Below are 25677 nucleotides of genomic sequence, written 5' to 3'. Positions count from 1 at the left end.
TTTTTTCCCCCTTTCCTAGAATTCAGATTTCAGTAGTTAATTTCTGTTATACAAAAAGTCCAACTTGAATATAAAATTAGGATGTCAGTTTATTTTAATGTACTGGTTTTTGCCTGTATACTGTATTAATCCAGAGCATTTTGTTTAACTCAACCAAAGTGAGGAAGGAAGAAAGAAGCTTTGCTTTTCTTCCTCCTTTTTATTGTCAGTTTGTTTGTATATTGTAGGTATAGTGCCCTTGATCTTAAAAAATCAAACTTTTCTTCATAATAAACTTAAATTTCAAAAGTTTCCCTGTCTTGATTACATATACAGAGTTGTTTTGTTTTTTGCTTTTTGAATTTTAAAATCCTAATAAATCCTGCAATTTCCTACATTCCAAAAAGGATAAAGTTTCATATATAGGTCATTATTTTTGATGCATCAAACATTATAGCAAGTAGACTATGTTAGAAAACATAATATAGCAGTATAGAAAATCCTGGGTTGTTTTGATTGTTTGGAACCCATAATTTTGGTTTCTACGTTAAAACTGCTATTCCAGTTATTAACATATAAATATATCTATAGCTTGTGGCTTAGAAACAATACACTTTATAAAAAAATGCAAGGATATCTGTGTCAGTTATATTTTAAAGTTATACAGTGTTTTAAGGCTATGTATTTATTCTTTAGAAAATATGACTTACATGAATATCTTCTGATGGACATAATATTGACAAAATATACACATGATATTACCTTAACAAACTGCCATGCAACAGATACATTAAGTAATGAAGAAATTGAATATATATGACCTAATTTAATCTTGACATTTACATTGAAAGTTTACAACATAACCTATACTTAAATTGTTTTTCTTATATTTGGCAGTAATTCATTTTTTACAATTTAAAAATTTTGAATGTGGGTTTGGTGAAACTTAGACTTTCCCTAGTCTGTGACAACCTGAGGTACTAAACATTTTTCTCTTATTTCACTATCTTCAAAGGTGATTTTTTTGTTTCTTTTAGGATCTATCCAAGAGTTGTGTATTACAGCATTATTAGGCATGGGATCAGCTTCTACTATGGAAACAACTCGCTTTTTCATTTTACTTTTTAAGACCTTTTGAAATTTTTGTCTAGTAAATGCATATAATAGAGGGTGAAATATAGTTGTTCCATAACCCATGACTAGAAAACACAACCTTAATTTTACTAAAAGGTCACTTGGGCCTAAACATAAAATGGTGGTATTTAAAACAGAAATTGGTGTCCAGCAGAGAAGAAATGTAGAAATAATCAATAAAGACATCTTGAAGACTCTTTTTTGCCTTTCTCGTCGTTCACGGTGTCGTTTCATAGCTCGCCGGAGAGCAATTATTACAGACACTGAAGTTCTAACACCAAAGACTACATTTCTCCCACCACTGCCCTGTGACATGTCTGTAGTCTCGTGTTGTGTGGTTAGAGAAATTGTCTTTTTCTTTCTTGCTTTCTTCTTCTGCCCTGTTGAGAATCTTGTGCCTATTCGAATATTGAGAGCCTGAAGTATTTTGCTGTATGTGATTAACATCACTATGACAGTGAAAAAGAAGATTGGAATCTGTACTAGCAGGTGATAATACATTCCCAGTTCAGTGTAGTACTCATTTGTGCTGACACACAAAAGTGTCTTGTTTTCCCATGTATTTCCACTTTGAAGGCTGAAAAAATTTACCTCAATAAAGGGAATCAGGAAGGAGAAAAAAGAAAAAATCCAAATGGATATCATTAGCATTGCAGCTCTGCCCATTGTCAGAATTCGGTTTGCAGGCTTTACAGAGATGTCGTATCTGTCCAAAGTGATAGCGAAAACGTTGATTGCTGTTGAGACACTTGCAAAAGATACACAGGCCTCATGGAAACAGCAGATGAGAGCCGTGTTACTCTCCAGTGAAAGCAGAAGGATAACTATCGTTAGAGGAATGCATCCCACACAAATGATCACATCAAGTACATGAAGATTCATTGTTATAATGTTACTGACAGAGTTGATTAAGTTGGATTTCATGCAGTAAAGTACCAGTACGGTGAGGTTGCTGCCAAGTCCCAACACAATTTCTAACATAAGAAATCCGGTGAGAGACACTTGAAAGCTTAATGGATATGATAGTGGTTGGTACATATTGGTGTTGATGTCATCAATGTCATCTCGCACTGTAATGTTAGATTCAGACTGCATGTTGATTTCCAGAATGGGAGAAAAACACATTCTTTTGGAGCAGCTGTTTTTCCCCTAGAAAGTGAAATAGAATAAACTATTTGATATTCAGCAATTTAAATGACGTACAAAACCTGTGCTCATTGTGAAAAAATTTTTTATTGTGTACTTAGTTTAATTTTTAAATTTATAAACTGTTAATGGAAAATGTAGAAACATCAAGATTACATTGTTTTGATGTAAAAGGAAATTGGCCCATTTGAAGAAATAACTATTGGGGATTGCTTCTATATGGTTTGAAATTATTTAATAAACTAAAAAGGTTTTCCTTATTAGGGTTTTTCAAGGTTATTATTTGATATACAGTGTATTTTTGTATAATAAAACTACCCAGTATGCAAAAGTAATTTTAGCCCAGTGTTTTAAGATTTAATTTTAAATGTTGTGAGTAGGTGGAAAATAAATGCTGTTTTAACATGTTGTGGCACAATTAGTGTAGGTGTAATTATTCCCATGAGATTTCAAGTGAACAGGACAAATGTTCATTTAAAATGATAAATGGCACAGAGCCCTAGTTTGTTTTAAATCACTTTGTCCTTTTCCTGATTGAAATTCATATTCAGAAGTCTACAGTGTGCTTGGGGATATCTGGAGTTTTTTCCCACCGAAGTAGGAAAATGACAAATATTTCATATTTTGCAGTGAAAGTGCTCATTGAACTTTACAACGAGCAAAAATTGGAAGAAAAGGGACAGTATTTTGAAATAAAACACCACAAACCTTGGTAAAAGAGCACTAATCACTCCTATGAATGAATGATTTATTTTGTGACCACACCCTTTCATATCATGTAGAAGGAGAAAATGGAAATTTAATATCACTTAAGAAATAGCCATTTTTGTGATGGTTTAAAAGAATATATCAATTGATTTTATTAAGCAGATTTTTTTTAAACAAAAGATGAAATTTTAGGGAAGAAGGAGTATCTGAAGCCCATTTTCTGAGGAATCTATTAAATTTACACATTCCCTATGAAACCTTTTGTATAAATCACCCAGTATATATCATTTTGAGGAAAATTAAGAAAAAAAAACAACTCTTGCTAATTCATGCATATTTATGTTTTAATATAGAAGTTTAGAGTAATTTATAAAAGTAATGTCTGATTTGCTGGGCTAAAATGTCAGTAATTTGTATATTAAAATATAAATGATACAACCAACTATATTTCACATTTCAAATACAGCATTTTGCCTGCAAAATCATAACAAATTATAAAAGCTAACAATTTTCAGAACTTATGTTAGCTTTTCACTTGTAACCTTTGACAAGTTTTAGAATACAGTTTTATTTATGCATATTATTTTAGAGGTAGTATTTCAGAAATACAAATGCTGATAACATTATTAATTTCTTTTGAGCTTGATATAAAGTATTACTAAAGGCATATATTTGAGTAAGTGAAAGTCTTAGCCAGCATTGAAATCCTATAAAAATGAGAAATTTTAAAGTGTGCCAGATTTTCAGAACTGACAGATTAAAACATCAGATCTTTGTCACAGCATTTAGAAGTGTCAATTTTAGACAATAACTGAGGGAAATACATAGAACTGTAGATCAAGATTCTTTTCTCTTGTAAATGTTAAACAGTGCTGTGGGCTGCATGCATCTTCTGACCTACCTGTTTGTTGTTGCCTTATGGGCCTTTTGGCTCACTATAGCAGTTTTCCACAATATGATAACATGATGTCATTGACAGATTTGGACATGATTTTTTTTTTTACCTGACAACAGTGAAGTAGCTGTGTTTTATTTCATGTCTTGTAGGAATTCTTTCATTTTTCTCTTCAGTACTTCAGCTGCATGAATTGTAAGATTTAGTTGGCTGATGGATTTCTAAAGACCAGTACAAAACACTTGTGTTTGTTTTACCTTAAAAAGTCACAACCGAGAGAAACTTCCTCAAATGGTAGGCGTTATGTTTTCCATTGAGAGAGTTTATGATGATGTTTCTTTATTTTCCAGAACATGTGAAAACAAAAAGGAAACATAAAGTTTCTAGCTTCTAAAATGTTTTTAGACATCCTTTTGTTACAAATGTAAATCTGTTTCTATAGCAGTCCTCATTACTTTGAAATGATTTCTTGGTCACATAACTTGCTTTGTAAGTCCAGTCCATGTTCTCTTGATAAAAACCATCTGCTATTTAATTTGGTTTGTTTTCATTAGAAGAGGACACATAATTGGTCATGAAACTCAGATGGAAAAATTCTTTAGTAATATTAATTGATATGAATATCTGAATATTTAATGCAGAAAACTACTTGGTAAAGCTTCATTAGCTTGCTGGTAATGTATGTCATTTCTTTTGGCAATCCATGTTTCATTGTTTCTTCAAGAATTGGTGGCTCCACGATTCTGGTAATGTTATAGTATAAAATTCTCCTTTAAAAATGCTCACCATTTTGTTTTCAAGGTTTTTCAGTTAAATTGCTTTTCATTTTGTGGCTATTTTATATGGCATCTTCTTAGGATTATTATTATTGATGTGTTATAATCCCAGCAGTCCTGTAGACCTCTATCCTCCGGTTTTAACTCCTTAATGTCTTAAAATCATGTGTTGCAAGAATATCCTGCAGTTTATGGTTCAGACAGCTAGGGAGATGATGGATCAGATGCATTCTTCATATTGTCAGTTGTAAATACTGAATTAGCTGCTTTGAGCCCTTGTGAAAAAGAAAAAAGTAGTTAAGCAATAGGGTTCCTAATAATTTTCAATTAATTGAAAGTTACTTTAGTTGTGCTTATTTAACACCATACACAGTATTTGTTATCAAAGTAAGGAAACTGTATGTATTATTAGAGCCATAGCTTATGCATAAATTTAAAGGTTTCTTTAAATAAAAATATTCTCTCTTCCTAACGAAGACTAAATATTATGTTATTCAGTAACAGAGTTAATATTACAGACATTGTATTTTTTTAAACCAATTTCTGCTCTCATTTTAGAAGTTAACGTTTATTTTCAGAGATTATGAGCAATTAGCATACAGTGAAAGTACTGTCATTCCTTTTTGTCTTTATAATAATTTAACAGTATTTCCTGCTGTAAAATATTATAGCTTGTTTAATTATTAGCACAGGGTTTGAATTTTAACTGGTTAAAACAAATTGCATGATAAATACTATAAATTTCCTTGATGAACTGTTCATGTGGTTGAAATATAAAGGGTGATATAAAATGTAGCTGCAAATTAAATAATTTTCAGTGAACATGCCCAGTAATAAACTTAACCTAAAATTGAGTAACAATAGCTAAATAATAAACCTCTTTATTTCTCTTTCAAGAAATATGATAATTTTTTGAACACTTGAGAAAGACTAGTAATGACATTAGGATATTTAGTAGTCTGAAGTAACTTAAAAAGCTGGTATCTTCATCGTGATTCAACAAAGACTATTCTTTATATTTAACATACCATCCTAAAAAATTACATTTAAAACATACCATATCTTAAATAGATCTAAAAGATACATGTTTAGCAATAAGTAGAATTAAGCAAATAAACTCTTAAAATTTAGGCTGAAATTTTTCAAAGTAATTTTACCCCACTATGCTGGTTCAAAAGCAGCCGAATACTATAATAAGGAGCACAGCTTACCTCTGCTAAAGATTTGAAAGATTCTTGATGTAGTTGAAGCGTTTCCAGTTTTGATTGATTCATTTTGTTCACTGGTTGGTAGAGGACGGGGAAAGAGGGTCATAAACACCTCTTCGGAAGAGACCTTAATGAAAATATGTGTCTGGACTGTGCCATTGTCTCAGCAGTACTGCTAATGTATGGAACAAGTAGTGCTGCTGGGAGGCTGCTGCAGTCTCTCCCTCTTCCTACTGTGGAATCAATAAGCATCTGAAAATACATAATGAAAGTAATTTAACATACTGAAGGCTTCTTGTCTCCAGAGACAACACTTAGATTCAGTCTTTCTAAAAAGGAATGGCACTGCTTTTCAGAGGAAAGCCTGTTCTGGGCAGCTTTTGCAGAATGACAGCCTACCTTGTCGCTTCTCTCCACTGCAGAGAGATGCAGTGCATTCACTAATTTTGATTGGTCAGTTGTATTGGGCTTAAATTGTGCTTCATATGTATAGCAGGGATTTTTCATCCCCCACTGTTTTATATAAGGATGCTTTTTTAAAAGGCTATATTTATAAATGGTTGTGTGTTGCTCTTAAAAGAACATGAGTAAATCAGTCTTTAAAAATGCATATTCCTTTCTGGTTTGTTGTTCACTTATGCCAAACATTAAAAAATATAGGGAGGTGGCAGGGGGAGGGGGTAAGAAAGAATTACATAGTAAAATGTATGTATTCTTTTTAAAGCCTTGGATAATTGCACTTGAAAATATTTTAGTTGTATATATGTTTTAGGTTGAGATTCTTTGTTCTACAAATAGAAAGCCTTTGCATCTTTACTGTGAACCACATTGAATTTCAACTAGTTTGTTTGTATTCAAGTCATTTTCTCTGTGTATTCCAAATTTTTGTGAACATCTCAAGGTGTTAAACATTATTATGACTGCAGCAGTCATTCATTCAGGTATTCATTCATTTCATTCAGGTATTCATTCATTTCATTCATTCGTTCAAAATATCAATAAAACTTGATTTAAGGTTGTTATACCCTACAAATATTCTTTAAAATTCCATTGCTATTTTAAAAAATATGTTAAGATTTAATCCCAGGCATTACTTTTGTTATTACTACTCAGCCTTTACCTCTGGTAACCCATTTTGCTCATTAGATACATACTGGTCATGTGCCATTGTATTTCATTTCAGCTGGTTGTTTCTGTTTTTAACATGTGTTCTTTTAGTGGATTGCTATACCTTAGTATTATATGCAGCTGCATGTTAAAGTTATTGGGTGAATATATTGGTAAAGGAAGTTAATTACGTATCTTCATAAGTTACAAAGCTAAATTATTTTTAGGATATTCTATCAAAAGAATTAAAAGCAATGATGTAAGTAACTTAAAATATTTAAATTTATATTAGTTTTGGTTGTTCAGTTGCGAAGATGTGTCAGACTGAATAACTTTCTATTTTCAATATTGAACACATTTTATTGAGGAAAACTATTTTTTAGTCTTGAATATATAATATGGCTGGATTATGTATCTCAACAAGACAGAAGGCATGTTTCAAATCATTGAATTATCAGAATATTGATTACCTGCTTCCATTATTTTGGAAATGTTAATGATCTACATTTAAAAAAAATGTCTACTAGGTTTTTAATTTATAATTGAAATTATTCTTTATAATTTTGAAAGTCAGTATACATTTTAATAATCTTCCACTGCTAGTGTTTAAGCTGCATATGGAGCTGGCTAAATAATATGTGGATTGTGAGTTGGATTTCCATAGAAGTTGAGAGTAATGTGGTAGAAAATCTTGCTGTGAATTTCTAAAGTTTTCTGCACAGCTTTGGGTGGCAGAACTTTGATAATGATAAAAATTAAAATATTGTGCCACTTCTGTGCATTTTGAAAGATGGAGAAAAGGATCTTAGAAAGACAGCCATGTTGAAAGGTTGTGCAGGCGTGCACATAAACGGGCAATGTTGTTTGAAGCTTAAACCTAAAACCATAGAAAAGGTAGCATCAGTTGAAACTTACGGTAGAGCTAAGAAGTTTACTAACATACTGGAATACATATAGTGCTTTCCTGCCAGAGAATTGAAGTATTTGTTTATATGTATCCTCACAATATCACCATGAAGTAGAGGAAACAAAGGCATAGAGAAGTTTAATGACATGAAAGGAAAGTTAGTAGTAGAGCTGATGTTAGAACTCTGCAAACCCCCCTCTAACTGAATATAGCTGGCCTTCTCTCTTTGGAAAATTTTGAGGGTTCTTTTGGCTTAAAATTGGATGATTTGGGTTCAGTCACTACTGAATAGTTACATGACTTTCAAGTCATATATTCTCTGTGTCACCATATAGCTTTTACTTTTTAAATTAATGTTTATTTATGTGCTTTGTTTAGCTCTCTATGAGACAGTATTTCTAAGTTACATTCAGACTATTTTGAAAACAATAAATTCTGGAATCTTGCTAAGACATAATGGCAGCAAGAAAGTTCAGGTCTAGACAACACTTTTTATTCCCTATGACTTGTGGTTAGGGATACACAAGATACTACAAATAATAATTACTTCTTACTGCATACATTACTTGGTATACTTTTCTTTTTGTTTCTTATTTTATTTTTTGGCTGTGTCCCACAGCTTGTGGCATTTCAGTTCCTCTGCCAGAGACTGAACCTGGGCCAGGATAGTGAAGGCCGAAATTGTAACCACTGAGCCACCAGAAAACTCCCCTATAGTTTTCTTTTTAAAAACTACAAATTGGTTTGTTGAATATAAGTTTCTCTGATTTCTTAGCAGGATAATTCTAAATTCCTTTGTTTTTAACAAAGAAGAAAATATCTAAACTCCTGGATTGAGAATCAGATTTATTTTTTTCATGAATAAAATGAACATCAAATTATAAATGTCAGAATTTACAGGATTCTTATTTCCATAGCAGCAGACTTTCAGTTTTATTTTTAATATTTTTGTGTTCATATAGGATACTAATTATGAAAAATGCTGCAATTAGTGATTTAACACCAAATATAAAATTTGTAAAATTTTGTAAAAATCATTTTATAGATTACTTAAATAGTTAATTAATAACCTTGGAAAGCAGTTTAACTTTCCTAATAATAACTAAGCAATAGATATGAATCTAACCTTGAAATAGCTCTATTAAAATCCTTTTTCACAAGTTGTATTTTTCTTTTGCTTAAAAGCATTTTGATTTTTATTTAGTTTAGGAACTAAAATTCCTGATATGAGAGTCTTTGATTTCTAGTTTTATATATTTGCCTCCTTAAGTTTGGACAACTTTGAGTATGAGAGAGTAATTTACTGTTCACATTTAAATTCACTGTTCATATCAGATCATTCTTATCTAGCTCCTGTCTGGTTCTGATGCTGCAGAATTTTTGATGATTTTGAAATTATAAATAAAAAACTCAGTTTTGTGAAATGTTGGAATTAACCACAACTGATGGTGCTTTGAAACTGTTTGCAAAGTATGTATGCAATGTGCTACGCTTAGTCACTTCAGTTCTGTCTGACTCTTTGCAACCTGTGGACTGTTGCCCGCCAGGCTCCTCTGTCCATGGGATTCTCCAGGCAAGAATACTGGAGTGGGTTGCCATGCCCTCCTCCAGGGGATCTTCCCAGCCCAGGAATTGAACCCATATCTCCGGCGTCTCCTGCATTTGTAGGCAGTTTCTTTACCCACTGAGCCACCTGGGAGACCCATTAGCACACTGAGACCCCCTAAACCTTATTCCCATTAGCTCGTGGTATCAGAATATAGAGAAGCAAGCCTATAGATCTGTCTCTGGACTACCTTCATAAGGCATGTAACTGGTCTGTTATCAACTGCACACAGGCCTCCTGAATGCATGGTTTCTCCAGCCCTGCAGAGCCCCTTAAACTGCTGCTGTAAGCAACACATGCGGTAAGCAAGGGCACCGGTATAAAGACCAACGCTAATTGAATAGTGTCAGAGCAGCATTTCACATACTCCCATCAAGCACAGGGTGTGAAGTCGGTGAAGAGGAGAGCCAGGAGGAATCATGTCCTGGAGCAGGGCTGGGGGGCTCTGCGAGCGGGCTGTGCAGTGCGCCCTGTGCCCTGGCGGGAAGTCACGAGATGCACTCCATGCCTTGTTTCTACCAGGAAGGGAGGAGAACGGGGTCTGACAGGGAAACATTCTGTCCCCTAAAAACAGCGTGGCTCATGGACTCTGAATGCACATTTATGGTGTAAAGGAATTTCAGTTCTCTGATTTCATAAAGCAAAAATCTCAAGTCTTTGTGATTGAATTTCAGATTAACTGGCACTTTATTTTGCTTAAAACCTAAACATTGTCAGTTTGAGAAGAAATCCACTCTGACATATAGATCTCCCTGTTTTAATTCTAGGGTTTCTTCTTTTGATCCTTGGTAAAATTTTTCTTCCAAGAAACAGAGTAGATACTTATATATATTTAAAAACATGAACCACTAGAGAATGAAATAGGAAATCAAGAAGGATTTAAGTTTTGGCGGCCCTTGCTTTTTTTTTTTTTAAATTCTTTAAAGACTGTAGCAGAATAAAAGGATCACTGGCTCTGAGTCTCCTAGAGATTACAAGTGATGAAACTAAAAATAAACAAATCCACATCCCCAAACAAGGTCAAGTAACCTCAATTCCCTGCCCTGCACTACAGTAAAAAAAAACATGAGTACCTTTAGTAGCAGTTCAGAATTCATCTTTTATCTTGCTTGCCCCATCAGTGGAAGTTTAAACTCATGATTTTTTTAGACATCCATATTTTTGTATATAGAATATAAACTTGTATTAGATGACATCTGATTTTTTTTTTGATTCAGGTAGAGAAAGAAGCAATAACTTTTAACTAAAACCTTTTACATTTTTTGATTGCCATCCAACTTGCTACCGTTTAGCAAAAAACAAAATTTCATAGTGTTTACCTCAGATCTTACTGCTTTACAACTGCGGCATACTGTCCATTAAAAATAAAAAGATAAAAAACAAACAAAAAACAAACAAACAAACAAAAAAATAAAAAGATGAAGCAGTCAATCCAGTGATTAACATGGCTTTCATTGAGAAAAGGGGGGAGAGGGATGCGGGGGTCCTGACCAATAGACAAAAAGTAAACACACAGTGGTTTTCTTTAAGAAAAAAGTGTTATTTTCAACAAGAGAGGAAAAAAGCATTGAAAGCCCATGAGTCAAACCATATTCTATCTTAAGTAGCTTTTCTTTCTTTTTCCCTTTTTTTTTCTTTTTCCTTTTCTTTCTCTCTCTTTTTTTTTAAAATAAAATCTCTCCCCAAACCATCATCACTTTTAATATTCCCCAGACTGGGCTTCGTCTTCAGACCCTTCATCCCCGGATTTCTCAGGTGGAGCGCTTGAAGATGTTTTCTCCTCCAGAGGACTTTCTGGTTCCTCATCTTCTTCTTTGGGAGGAGTCATCTTTTCCTTTGAGCCTTTGAAGCTATGGGGCGACCCACTTTCCCCTTGCCTTTCACAGGACTTGATGTCACTGTGGCCTTTGTTTATGTATGCATAGCAGTTTCTAATTGCTGAAAAATCACTTTTAAGTTGTATTGTTTCAAGGTTACTTTTCAGTGAATACTTAATGTAGCTAACTCTCAACTCTCTAATATTGGAGGCCAAGGTAGAAAGAATTATTTCAGTATATACAGCTAATTCAAAATTTTCATTTGGCTTCTCAACTTTAAATTTCTTTCACAGCAAATGTTTTATCAGAAAAATAGAAATGGACCATCTGCTGAAAACTCCCCATCAAATGAGGAGTAACCAGGGTAGTAGAAAGTCAACAATATTGGTGATTCATTACTTACAAAGGAGGATAATTGAAAACTGATTATAATTGAATAAAGTATATGCATCAGAATTATATATCTGAACTGAAAAACTCCACAAAGCCTTCTTTCCCCTCCTTCCCTACCTCACCTAAGTTGGGCATTTCAATTTTTCATTTTTATTTTTCACAATATGTAAGTCATTTGCCAGCATCTATTATAAAAATAAATATGTGGCATTTCTTTTTGTTTTTCTTATCCAAACCTTGATTTTGGACCCTGTGATTATCACTACTTTTTAATCTCCGTCTGTTGTCCTACTGTTGGCATGTTGTTTTGGAGGCCTTGTCCAAATCATTACCACCCCTGACCCAGTTTTCTGGCTTACTCTTTTCACTGCCTGTATCCCTTTTTGCCGCTTTAAATATTATGGATTTTGTTGACATTTTTCTCTTGTATTTCAATCAAAGAATTACATATTTGTGCTTTTTTTCATTTCGGTTTTTTTCTTTCTTTTTTCTTCCCTGTTGCTGCTTTACATATTCTTGTAATTCTGTAGGTTATGCAGAATCCAATTCATTTCTGTGTTCTGAAACCAAGTTAGTTGATTAACTAGATGCTGTATTTAGCAGAGCTATGGCAGATCCCCTCTTCTGTGCTGTTATGGGTCCTTTGCTTATTTCTTCTTCTTTTTTTTTTTTTTAGTATGGAGAAATGTAGTTATTTTTTGTATATTGACCTTGTGTCCTGCAAATTTACTAAACTCATATATTAGTCTTGAGAAATTATTTTGTGAATTGCATGGTATTTTCTATACAGACAGCATCATTTGCAAATAGAGAAAGTTGACTCCCTTTTGAACTATGTATAACTTTTATTTCTTATCTTGCCTTATGCTGTGTAGGATATCTGTTACTAGGATTTATAAAAGTATATTAGGAAAAGGACTCTGCCATGGGCTCTGAGCATTCCTGAAGGCCCTAAGACAGCTGACGTTGCTGGGCATACTAAGAATGAAAAGGCCTGACTGTTCTTTCCTTGATCCGTTTCTCAAGGATCGAGGAGTTGTGTTCGAAGCTGGCACCCTTAAGTGATGCAATAATAACTCCGCAAACAGCAGACTTTCTTCTGCTTGTTATAAAAATGGTACATTGTCCAGCTTCGTGTTCTTTGGCTGTGATGCAAACCCACTGTATCCAGAGTATCTGCCTAGGCTCCTCTGGCAGGAAGAGTTGGATGGGAAGGTAGACTGTCAGTGACATGATCGCTCATGCTGCTTGCTGTGTTTTGAGTCCTTTGTGTCTGATCCAGGCATCTTAAGTTTTCTGCCAGCATACATGACAGAAACAAGCTAGCTTTCATAGCTTGCAAACAGGGTAAAATCTAGACCCTTCATGGTGTTTGACAGTTTTGGGAACAAGAGCATAATGTTGACTGAAACATGGCTTCCTACAAAAGAGAAGACAAGGGCCCTTGTGGGCTGGTTGAGAGAGTATGAGATCTGGTAGCAAATGCTCTTGTTTAAGTGGTGGGTTAGCCCCTACTGTCTTACCTGTTAATTAGTTTTTAGAGGCTAAGCAGTGAGAGAACTAAACAAAGCTGCCCAAATGGTACTTTGGTTTTTGCTTAGGCTCTAGGCTGTAGGAACAAAGAATATTATTATATCAATGAGGCCGCAAGCCTCTTGGCCTAGACAAAAGGCAGTATAGCTGTAGCTGCTGATTAAGGGCTCCCTAGAGCTAAAATAAAAGGTGCCAGCAGTGAGAACAGAGCTTTGGGTAGACTTAATGCATTTTAAGTTCATTTGTTGAGTCTAGGTAGGCAGCCACTTGAAATTGAATGTAGCTGTGAAGTCTTAGGGGGAAGAGCTACTTTTTCCCTTTGTGCTCTTCGATTCGTCTCCCGCCTCGACTCCAACCTCAGCTGCTTAAAGTAGACAGCAAGTGTGGCAGGGACCTCAGGGAGAGGGGAGAGATACAAACTTTGATAGCTCTGTTGGATAGAGGTGCCAAGCACTTTCCAGCCCGGTCCTGTGGGGGAGAAAGTGCAGTAGGTGGCAGGGAGGCTGAAAGCACTGAGAACTGCAGGGTGGAGCTGTTGCAGTGTGCGCACGGGCAGATCAACAGCCCCTAGGCGCAGGGGCTTAAAAGAGTTTGGAGGTAGGTGGGAGGAGGCGGCCTTGACTCTGGGGTGAGGAGCCAAGCAGAAGAAAAGCCTCCCACCAGCTCAGGCTGCTTCTACAAGCTTGCTTTCTCCCCTGCCCTGCACTCCGCCTGCTCCTGGTCAGAAGGTAGTGTTGTCTCCTGGCAGCTGAGGCTGTAGTCTCTTTTGTGTATGTGTTTAATTCCTTGGTTTGTGTTCCTGCACGGTGCTGAGTGTGTGTAGGGGGGCACGACAACAGTCAAATTGAAGGAAAGCTAAAGTGTTGGTGGAGCCTCTGGTCTTATTTAGTGTACTGTTGTTCTGGCTTCCTGTGCCAAATGTGTATTTGTTATTAACATTTTTCACATTCTTATGTTGTGAGTGTTTATAAATTCATAGGAAATTGATCCATTCATGGACTCCTGCCTGGTGCCCTCCCTGGTGATCTGGCACAATGTATCATCCTAGGAGGAGAGGAAAAAACCTTGGCTTTAGTTTAAGAATTTGAGGCTGCTAAAGTGCTCAGGCCATTTCTCAGCACAGCGGTGCCAGCTGCCTGACCCAGTTGCCAAGCGCATCTCTTTCGAACAGGCCTACTGCTTAAGGTCTTGTTAAAACCAGACGCTTGACCCATAGTTGCCTTGTGACTCTCTGGTCCAGTGTCACCATTAGGGGGTAGGTTAACTCAGACTTGACAGCTAACAAGGTCCAGTAGACTTAACTGAAAGAAACAAATGAAAGTGGTTTGTTCAAGGGTGCAGCTGGCCTGGTCTTAGTGTACTTTTGGTTTTACATAAAGGAATAGAAGTGAACCCTTTTGGGGGAAACCTTTTCTTTCATTCCACCACCTGAAGCAAAGCACTTGTTCCCTGGGGCCCTTGATGCACAGAAGTTCCTGTAAGTACATGGGCCTGGCTCACTGAAAGTTTGGCCAAGTTATAAGCTGATGATATTCATCGTGCTGCTGCAGCTGTTTAACCTCAGTGCCAGCTCCACAAAACTGAGACTGGATATGACCACTCTATTCCATTCTCATAGCTCTGACCAGTGCTCCTCTTGATTAATGTTGTATTTTTACTGACTCCTGGACTGTTGCCTATAGCATAGTCTTCAGGTGCACCACTTGGAAGATAGGTTAAAAGCATCTTTCTTTGGGACTGCAAACTATGGAAACAAATTGCAACCACCAGTCAGTTTTGGTCACTGGAGTGTGTACATCCCAATAGCTGTCATTTCCACTTGGATCTGTTATCAGAAACAGCAAGATATCTGCTTTTTCCTCTCCTAGGAAAATAGTTTTTTTTCTTTTTTTTTGCTATTTCCTTTTCCTGCCTCGAATGTGTTTTCAACAATGTTCAGGAAATGAGAGGTTTTTTGTACCCCAATGGTTTTAGGTGTTTATTCTCCCTTATGTTAGAGATGGAAGAAAGGATCAAGGCTGAACTTCATGCCTTTCTCTCATTCCAAGCATGAGGGATGCTTTCTTAGACCTCTCACTCTGCACCTGGTCTTTTCTTTTTTTTTGATGCAAACCTGATGAGGCTCTGAAGAACCTGTGAACAAGTTGTGGCCTCCATGGGTTCTGTGTTTTCTTGCTGGCACACACTCAACCTTTAGGAATTTATTAACAATTTTAGCTGAATTATTCTTAATGGTGTCCAGGATTGTCTTCCCGAGGTACTCAAGTGCTCATGTCCACATTTATTCTGCAAGGCACCTGTTTTTCCTTAGAGTTTGGGTGGGTTGGTTTGTTGGTGACCTTGTTACCTCAGCTCTACTGGCAGCTATTTACCATGATGATATAGATTAACTTAATGACTGCACTTGGTAGATTACTCTTTTAGATATGGCATGATTTTATTTATAGTTATTTGGACAAGGTATTTTGCCTGTACGTTCATGAGGTTTATTGGTTTGTTTTTTTCTTTTATTGTATTTTTTTGTCGGTTTTGGAATCAGGACTTAATGTTGGGTTCATAATGAGTTGAAAAACGTTTCCTTTACCTTTAGTTTTAAAAACATTTATGTAAGATCAGTGCTAGTCTTCCCTTAATTGTTTAATAGAATTCAATAGAGAAGACAATCCTAAAGGAAATCAACTCTTAATATTCCCTGGAAGGACTGATGATGAAGCTGAAGCTCCAGTACTTTGGCCACCTAACGTGAAGAGCCAACTCACAGGAAAAGACCCTGATCCTGGGAAAGACTGAAGGCAAAGGGAGAAGGGGGTGGCAGAAGATGACATGGTTAGACAGCATCACCAACTCAAGGACATGGATATGAGCAAACTCCGGGAGATGGTGGAAGACAGAGGAGTCTGGCGTGCTGCAGTCCATGGGGTGGCAAAGAATCAGACACGACTTCGTGACTGAACAAAACAAAGAAAACATATGAGCCAGGAGGTTTTATATTGTTTAAAGATTTTAATTATAAATGCAAGTGGTTTAATAGGTAATAGATACAGATTTTCTATTTTTCTTTTGTCTGTTTTGGTGATAAGTATCTTTCAAGTAAATTATTGTATCATTTGATTTGTCAAATTTATTGACATTGATTTGTTTTTCTCATATTTTAATATTTGTACCATTGTACTGATACCTTCCCTTTCATTACCAATATTGAAATTTTGTATCTTCTTTTTTCTTGGTCACTTTGCCTAGAAGTTTATCAGTTTTGCTTAATCTTTTCAATAACCAGCTTTCGGCTTCATTTTCTTAATGAATAGTGTTCTTATGGTTCTTATTCTGTCCTCATTTTTTACATATTTTCATTTTACATAGAGAGCTATACTGACTTTTTTTCTTTTGTCATTAAAAAAAAAGTTTCTTTTCTGTAGGCATAGTTTCTGATGAGAGGTCTATGATGGATCTTACCTTTGTACGTTGTTATTAATTTGTCTTTTTTCCTCCGGCCATTTTTAAGATTTTCTTTTAATCTCATTGTTTCCATAGTTTCACTGTGATTTATGTTGGTGTAGTTTCTTTGTGTTTACCTTCTTTTGGGTTTGCTTATATTCTTGGGTTTGTGTTGTTGCTGCTGTTTTTGCTCTTTGTTGTTTTTTCATCAGATTTGAAAAAAAGCCAGTCTTCAAGTACTTTTTCTTTTTTATATCTTTCCTTTTCTTCTGGGATTTTGATAACGTGGTTTTTGGCTCTTGGTGTGTGTGTTAGTCGCTCAGTCGTGTCCAACTGTTTGCGACCCTCTGGACTGTAGCCCGCCAGGCTCCTCTGTCGATGGGGATTCTCCAGGCAGGTGTACTGGTGTTCCACATGTTATTAAGGTTCTGTTCGCTTGTATTTTGCAGCTTTAGTTTCGGTGATTTTATTGGCTCTGATTTTAGTTTCAGTGATCTCCTCTCTGGTAGTGTCTGATCCGTGCTGAGCTCTTCTAGTGAATTTTTCAGTTCAGATACTGTTTTTTCCAGCTCTAAAAGTTTTATTTGATCAATGTTTATAGTTTCCATTTTCTCTTCATTGTGTTCATATTTTTAAAAAAAAAAACCTGTGGACATAATTATAATAGATATGTTAAGATCTTTTATCACTGAATTTCGCCATTCCTTTGCATCTTGGTATTTCTAATAATTTTTGATTGGATACTGGCCATTGTGTTTGAACACTGTAAATGGATTTTGTTTTCTTTTAGTGAATGGTATATTTTGTTCCTTCAGGTAGTCAAGTTATTTATGGATCAACTTAATTCTTTAGAGGTTTGTTTTTAAGCTCTACTGAGGCAGTTTTAGAGCAACCTTTAAAGAAATATTTGAGAACCTTTAAAGGAACATTTAGAGGAACTTTTAAAGGAACATTTGAGGAGCATATGAGGAATGTTTTCTCATATTTTAGTATTTGTAGGATCGTACTGATACTTTCTCTTTCATTACCAGTATTGGTAATTTGTTTAGCCTTACCACTAAGGCATAATCCTTCATAGCTTTGTAATGAATTTCTCTGTATTCAGTGATGTCTTTTCATTTTGGCTTTCCAAGCTGGAATATCTTGCTCAAATATCTCTTTGAGCCCGTAGAGTTGATCGGTTTGCAAATTTTCTAATAGTTCTTCACTTGACCTTTTTGAGTCTTACCATATATATTCATAGCATAATATTCCTTTGAATATTCAAGAAGCCCTATATAGAAATGTCTGGAGCTGTCTCTCTGCTTAGCTTATTTTTTTCTGCCTCAGCTTCTGGCTGCCTCAGCCTTCCTTAACTCAGAGTCATCCCTTCAACTCCTCTAGACCCAATGTACTCCACTAGGGTTTTCTCTTGTGTTGTAGAGGGAAGTGTATTTAGGCAGAAAGGCTCGATCATTACAGTTTCACTTCATTTGTTTCCAGGAATTATAGTCTTGCATTTGCTGTTGTCCAATATCTGAAGATAGTATTTTCATAAATTTTGTCCTGTTTTCTAGTTGCTAGGGTAAGCCTTGTACTGATTACTCTTTAGCGTGCAAGCAGAAGTTCCAAATTTGTTTTAAATGTTAATTATCATGGAATTTTTCTTTTAGTAATTGATTATGAACTGTCTTGTGGCATTCCTTTTATCACAGTCTTAAAATTATTAAAATCTTTGATTTTTACTTTCATGCTTAATTTCTTAAATTATAGTCTTAATTATAGGCTGATAATATTTTGTATCATGTAATTCAGATTCTTTCCATTTAAGGTATCTCTCCTGCACAGTTTTATTTCATAAGTGCCTCTGTTAATTTTTTTCCCTCTTGGAGAAGAAGATAACACTGCTGGAAAAGAGATCACATAGCTATAGAGATTGATGCTTTTGCAAATTTCTGTCGTCTAATCTCTAGTCATTTCCCTGCTTTCACAGGTACAGTTAGATAGACCAGGGATTGATACTTTTTCTGTAAAGGGCCAGATGGTAAATATTTTAGGCTTTTGGAGCCACATACAGTCTGTAATGTGTATTCTTTTTTTCTTGCTGACTCTTTAAAGATGTAAAAACCCATTCTTAGCTTATATGTTGGGCCCATGGGTGTTAGTTTGATCACTCTGGACATGGACCACCACAACTTTGTTCAAGGAACTTTTCCCTCTGCCTCATTTTTTACCAAAAGACCTTACTTCACTGGAAAAAAAAAAAAAAAAAGGAGACTTGAACTTTGTCACCTTCTTCCATCCATCTAAAAGCCTTCCTAGATCTTCAGTTATTTGTCTACCTTTCATTCTGTGTCAAACGAAGAATAATTATGCTATTATTATTAAGCCTAAACCTACTATGTGGATTCCTGTTTGATCCTCTTCCAAGTTCATTTATATCTTGTTCCATCTTGCTCTCATATATGTTATCTTCCTTCATTCTTCCAACTGTACTTAATCAGTATGTGCATATTTGCTATCTATCCTGCTGTTTTGAATTTATATACTAAAATGTTGATTTTTAAGGGAAAAATCCAAACCATTGAAACAGTTTATCTTAGGTACTTTTAGTTGAACTTAAATTGAAAATATATAAAACTTGCTTTTACACGGTAAAAAAGTATATAGATATAAGGTGTTTTTATGATACATACTCATTTCTGGGCTGATTTTGGCCATGTTTTTCTTCGTTTTGTAAATTAACAGCTCCTCCCTGCTCCCCCAGTGACAACATAAGACTAATAGATTAGAACATCTCAAGCAAAAATGTTCTGTTATGGGTAGGGATATAGTTCTTTAAAAAGCAAAACATCAAGTACAGAATTTTTTATTAAAAAATTTGAAATCAGACTGGATCTAGGCACATTGTGTTGCAAGCATCACCTCACAAATCTGCCAACGCATGTCCTTTCGGAGATTCAACACAGCTGCTGCCCCCACCAGTTTCTCTTCTTCCCTCTTCTTGGTAGTAGATTGCATTGGTGTTTTTATGATAGGGAAAGAAAAAATACAGAAGAATCCCTTCCTCATTTTTCTTATGATACTACAGGTTTTAAAAAAATAGTAATGTGAGTTAATTAGCAGTGACTTCTGGCTCATTCTTGTGCTAAGAAACATGAAGGGCATTAGGTGTTTTAAATATACATGAGTCCATTAATGTAAAGAATAAACATTAAAGAATAAGGTTACTTATAAAGAATGAAGACACATTTAAAAACTACATGTTCTTACAACAATTTGTTCTATTCTTTTTTCTGTAACACAGTTATTCCTCCCCCGCTCCCCACACAACAGATTTGTAATGTAAGAATAGAATCGTGGTTCAGCCTGCAACTCCCAGAGGTAAAACGCACAGTACTAGACTTCCATCTGTAGATGTTACTTTTCAGATTTCATGTCATTTTTTGTGTTAAATTAAAATTTGAAATCATCTTAAGCTTTCAAGGGCTGTGTTTATGTTAGGTTGTTGTCTTAAGTGACTACCTCATAGAGTGATTATTTATACTTTGTAGTAAGACTTTGTATTTGTTAGGTGTAGTTATTCGTTATCTTTTGCAGTCATATATACTACAGTTTGGCAATGCTTTGTGTCTTTTCAATTTTAATGGCTTGCTTTTGTCTTATTTGATTGTATTTTTCTTTAATGGATGTATAATAGCATTGTTTATGAATATTTTATCTATTTGAGTAAATTTCTAAAATTTGCTTTGAATTAGATGTTTTAGGTATGTAAATATAACTCCGAGTTATTAAAAATTGAAGAGAAGTGTTGAGTGACATGAAAGGAATCATAATATAATAATTTAATGTTTTAAAATTTAAAATTTTAAAATTTAATGTTTGACCTTACTCTTGGATTTAAGAGTATTTGAGCCTAGAATAAAGAAACACATTTACCAATATTGTAATAGATGTGTCAGATATTTAAATTTGTTGACTCACAGATGCGCTCTTAAACTAGTAGAATCAAAATGTGTGCCATGCTGTTATGCTCTTTTTTTGAACATGTGAAGTACTGAAGATATTTCAGATTAAGTTAAAAATATGGTTGTTTTCACTAGTTTTCAAAAGGAAACCAGTAAAAGGCTTAAGTTACCTGGGGGAAATTGCTCTGTGAGAACATTAGATGTCTTAACACATTAGGTTGTAAATGTTTTTTACTTGTCTTGGAAGATTCGTTGACTTTAAACTGATTTGTTTCTTTATTGAGACAAGTGTATGAAACACATGTTGGAGTTCCTGATGTTCAGGGAGTCATTTGTTATTAATATGTGTGCATCTCCTGCATTGGCAGGTGGGTTCTTTACCACTAGTGCCACCTGGAAGGCACTTTAGTTAATATGTGAGCCTAGCCCTGCCTTCCTACCCAGTCTCATTTTGGTTAGTTCTTTATGTTTTTCTAATTTTCATTAATGATATTATATGTCGTAACTCTCCTAAGAGTCATATTTAAAAACTAGGGACTTCTTAAAGTTCCAGTCATTTATATCTTTTGAATGTACTATATTAATAAGAGAGATTTTACTCCTGTACTTTGAGCTATAATTCTTACTTTTATTCATGCAGACTGGACTGGACTGTTGTTCAGGAAGTTATTTTAAATGATTTCAAAATCACCATAGGAGAGTCTGATAACTCAGCTCGACATTTAACAAATATTATTTAGTACCTTCTGTCTGTCAAATAGTACATAAAGTTCTAGGGAAGCAATAAGAAGTTTGTAGTTTGGTAAGAAAGACAAATAAAATACACCATGATGGTACAAAGTAAGTGTAGTGCTGAAGTTCCAGTATGAGGTACTGTGGAATCATAAGCGGGGTGGTGATGTGGTGGAAGATGATTAGAGAAAGCTTTCCAGAGGCAGTGGATAAGCTGACATAGGATATTCAGGTGTTAGCCAGATCAAGGCAATGGGTACTGGTCCAGATTAGTGAAAGCATACCAGACAAAAGAGACGGCCTTTCCTAGAAGAGGTTAGAGGAGGAGAAGACAAAGGAAGAGGAGAGGAAGAGGAAGGTGGTGAGAGATAAGGCCAGATAGTAGTAAATGGTCATGTAAATTGCAAGCCTTGAATTTGAACTTCTACAGGAGAACAATGGACTTTAGTAAAGGCTTCTAAGTATTAGTAAGAGAATAACATGACAAAAAAAAGAATAACATGGTCAGACTTGGATTTTAGATGGGAATGTCAAATGGATAAGAAGGTGAAGATTGGGAGTGTAATTAGAGACAGGGAGATGTAGTATGTTAGGCAGGAGTTGATGGTGGTAAGAATTATTGGAGTATTAAAGGTGGAACAAAGTAGTAGGATCCATTTTAAGGAGACACAGAAGCATTGAGATTTAGTGAGAGGAGTAGGGCTATCTTGTCAAGTTAACTGGGTAGTAGGACTACTCACTCAGTTGTGACTCTTGGTTTTTTGAGGGGTAATTTTAAGTGTACATTGGAACTTGTTAAATTTGAGGTGCTTGTTGGACATCCAAATGTAGGTATCCAATAGGGAATCCTATGTGTGGATTTGAAGCCCGGGGCGGGGAAGGGGGAGGGCATAAGGCACAGATCTGAAAGTTAATTCTACATGTAGCTGGTGATTGAATATGAAGAGGTGTGGAGTTGGATCCCCCAAAGGGAGTGGAAGTAAGCCACACCTCTGAGAAATTATAGTATGTAAGGGGTGGATATAGGAACAGAAGACAACAGAGGAAACAGAGGCACTTAGAAAGCACAGGCATGAGATCAGTTGAACTCTGGTGGAAGCATAACTTCCATATGACCCTTTCAGTGGAAAAGTCATTTCAGTTGTCAAGTGCAGCTGGAAAGCATTTCATGAGTGGTGTCAGAATAAAATAAGTTTATGGAAAATTATTTTTTAAGACTTTGTACTTAGAATAAAAATCTGATTCTTGAAATGATCAAATTTAAAACTTTACAAAAGACATATAGGTGTCATAAATACAATTTGGATTTGTAATAACTGAAATTTAATCTAACTCTACCAATTACTGAGACTTGTTTTATACATAATAATATATGATTATTGACCTAAGTTAAATAATATATGAAAAAATAGTTAGCATAATGCCTGACCAGTTGTATATGTGTGTATGTAAATATGTGATATATTGACCACCTTATATGTAATCGTATATACTGGTTAGTAATTTCAGGGTACTTTTTGTCTGTTAGCTGTTGTGTAATAAATTAGCTAAAAGTTTAAAACCATCAACATTTATCAAATCACTCTGTTTCTGGGGATGTGGTAGGCAGAATAATGGCCCCTGAAAGATGTTCATGTTATATTTCACAAAACCTGTGAATATATTACATTACCTAGTAAAAGAGACTTTGCAAATATGAATAAGATTATCGACCTTGAGATGGAAAGATTATCCTGTATTATCTGGACAGACTCATTTTAATACATGAACCCTTAAAAGTGAAGAACCTGTCCCATCTGGAGTCAGTAGAGATTCTAAATTATCCATGTCCTGCTTCTTCCTTTTTCAGAGACTTAGTCCTTGAAATTGTGCAAAATTTCTTTTCTTTACATGTCGGATAACACATTTGCTCAGATCATGGGTCATAGTTTGATGTAGAGGGAAAGAGTCTTATTAAATTAATATAATGGTAGATATCATTTTGAGGAGTGTTTTGAATTTTTAGAAGTTCACTTATTTTGCTAAGTAAATTTCTGACTGATGGAATTTAAAATGTTTTAGTGAGTGAATAACTTTGGGCAGTGGGGGAGATTTTTCAGCATTAGTCATTAAAATTTAGCACATATGGTTTTAAGTAAATGCCAGAAGAAATACAAGTAATATGCTGTGAAAATTCAGAAGATAAATTATTTACAGTTTAGGAGAGTAGAAAAGATGTGTGTAGTTAACACCAAAGATAGGATTTTATCAGGATTTTGGGAATTGGAAAGATGCAAGCATTTAGGGTTAGAGTGTTTAGTATTCTAGTTTGAACAAAATGTAAGCTCTAGATTACTGGTTAAAGATAGTGGATTGAATGTGCACCTTTATTTCTGCCTCCTCCTTAAAATTCATTAAAATGTCAATAAAGGACTAAAAAGAAATAAGCTTACAAGGACAAGGCATGCAAAAAGTGATACCATAGAGAGAAATTAAAGAATTTTGAAATATGAAAATCAGATAGCTGAGGGGTGATTAGAGAGTATAAAATGGAAATGTAAATACCTGCAAAGGATGAAGCCAGGAAGAAGCTTGTCAGCCCACAGAAATCTGCAAGACTCAGGATTAGACATGACCTAGCTCTTGAGGATGGAGTGAGGGATGGTGGGACTAGAAAGAAGGGGCTATGTTGAATTTTTTATAAGTCACCACTTAGAACTTAGAGAAAAGCAGTTTGGTGTTGGAAAATAGGTGCATTGACTAGTAATATTCCCTTTCATTAGCAAAACTAAACATTCCCTAAGATCCATTCGTATGGTTATTTGAAAGTTATCAGGACAGATATGGAAAAACTGCAAAATAGATATGTTGTATGCTTAGTCGCTCAATCGTGTACAACTCTTTGTGACCTTATGGTCTGTAGCCTGCCAGGTACCTTTGTCCATGGGGATTCTCCAGGCAAGAATACTGTAACGGGTTGCCATGCCCTCCCCCAGGGGATCTTCCCAACCCAGGGATTGAATCCAGCTCTCCTGCACTGCAGGCAGATTCTTTACCAGCTGAGCTACCCGGGATGCAAAATAGGATGGTGGCTCTAAATCTAGGGAAGATAAAAGAAAATGAAGTAGCATCTGGCACCCTTCAGTTCCCTGTGGGATAAATCGTTTCTCTTCCTTAATGGCGAAGCCCTCTTGGTTTTAGCCCTGGGTTTTCTTCTTACCAGAATCTGCTTTGAATAAAGTGTTTGCATGGTAAGTCTCCTCTCTAATTGTGTGTTGTCAGACTATAATCTTGTTAAAGCAGTTCTGGGCTCATACATCATGATAATGGCCACAAATATATTTCAGTCACTTTATAAGTGTGTATGTCTGAGAGAGATGTGTGGGAAAGAGATGGGGTTTGTGTGTGTGTGTGCACACGCGTGCATAATAAAGGAAACTTCTATTTTCTTCATACTTTTCTACCTTGTTTTCCTCTCTGCTTCATACTGAGCATATGCATACACATTCTTCTTTGCTTCTTTTACCAGAAGGAAGAACTGAAACTAGTCTTATCTTGTAGCTGTTAGAAGTTTTAATTCCCTTACTGATTTCTGTGGAAGAGTTTAGAATTAATACTTACCAGAATTAATCTGGTAATTCATTTAAACAAGTATTTATCAAAGTTCTCCTCTTAGATACAGTCCTAACCTCTGGGAATACTCTGGTGGCTCAGACAGTAAAGAATTCGCCTGCAATGCAGGAGACCCAGGTTTGATCCCTGGGGCAGGAAGATCCCCTGGAGAAGGGAATGGCTACCCACTCCAGTATTCTTGTCTGGAGAATTCCATAGACATAGGAGCCTGAAAGGCTATAGTCCTTGGGCTTGCAAAGAGTTGGACTTGGTTGAGCGACTAACATAACTAGGAATATCACAGCCACATTTCTGCTCTCAAGGGGATTACAGGCATGATATATGGGGCAGTTTGATAAGTAAATAATACAGTATGGTGCTTTTTACTGATATGGGGAATACTGAGGGAGGAGCAGATGTATGGGGAAATGACAGTTCATCTTAGATGTAATTAAATTTGGAATACCTTTTAGCTACCCAAGAGGAGATGATTCAGTAAGGGAATTCAGTGGGGAGCTTTGGGCTGAGAATATAAATTTAGGGTCAGTGGTGTGTGGATGGTAATGATCCTGGAAGCTGAGCTCTTCCCCAGCAAGAGCTTAGGCCTCTTTTCTGGTCCCCGCGTCCGTGGTCTCTCCCCTTTGCAGCTCACTTGGCCAAACTAGGACTGCTGCTCCTTTGCTGCCCATCACCCTCCTCTTTCTGCTCTTCTTCCTCCTCCCCTTCCCCTCTCCTCCTCGTTTCCAGCCTATCTCATTTTGAA

At 35.6% G+C, this 25677-nt stretch overlaps 2 protein-coding genes across 4 annotated transcripts in view; one reads left to right on the top strand and one right to left on the bottom strand.

Moving 5' to 3' along the window:
- COG5 (component of oligomeric golgi complex 5) overlaps nt 1-25677 on the top strand; it is a 267212-nt gene that overhangs the window by 65033 nt on the left and 176502 nt on the right. The window lies entirely within an intron of this gene.
- GPR22 (G protein-coupled receptor 22) lies at nt 585-4257 on the bottom strand. Of its 3 annotated transcripts, none has more exons than XM_043463045.1 (2): nt 4120-4257; nt 585-2262 (listed from the first exon to the last, which is right to left on the bottom strand). In XM_043463045.1, exon 2 carries the CDS (start codon nt 2236-2238, stop codon nt 937-939), a length of 1302 nt encoding a protein of 433 aa, XP_043318980.1. In that variant the 5' UTR covers nt 2239-2262; nt 4120-4257; the 3' UTR covers nt 585-936. The 3 variants fall into 3 exon arrangements, with proteins under 3 accessions (XP_043318980.1, XP_043318978.1, XP_043318979.1); XM_043463043.1 differs by lacking the exon at nt 4120-4257 and adding an exon at nt 3972-4102; XM_043463044.1 differs by lacking the exon at nt 4120-4257 and adding an exon at nt 3869-4000.

This window comes from Cervus canadensis, chromosome 3 (assembly GCF_019320065.1).
Source record: "Cervus canadensis isolate Bull #8, Minnesota chromosome 3, ASM1932006v1, whole genome shotgun sequence".
In the NCBI taxonomy this organism is placed as follows: Eukaryota; Metazoa; Chordata; class Mammalia; order Artiodactyla; family Cervidae; genus Cervus; species Cervus canadensis.
Note: the sequence above shows the minus strand (reverse complement) of the source record. Positions and strands in the feature narration are given on the sequence as shown.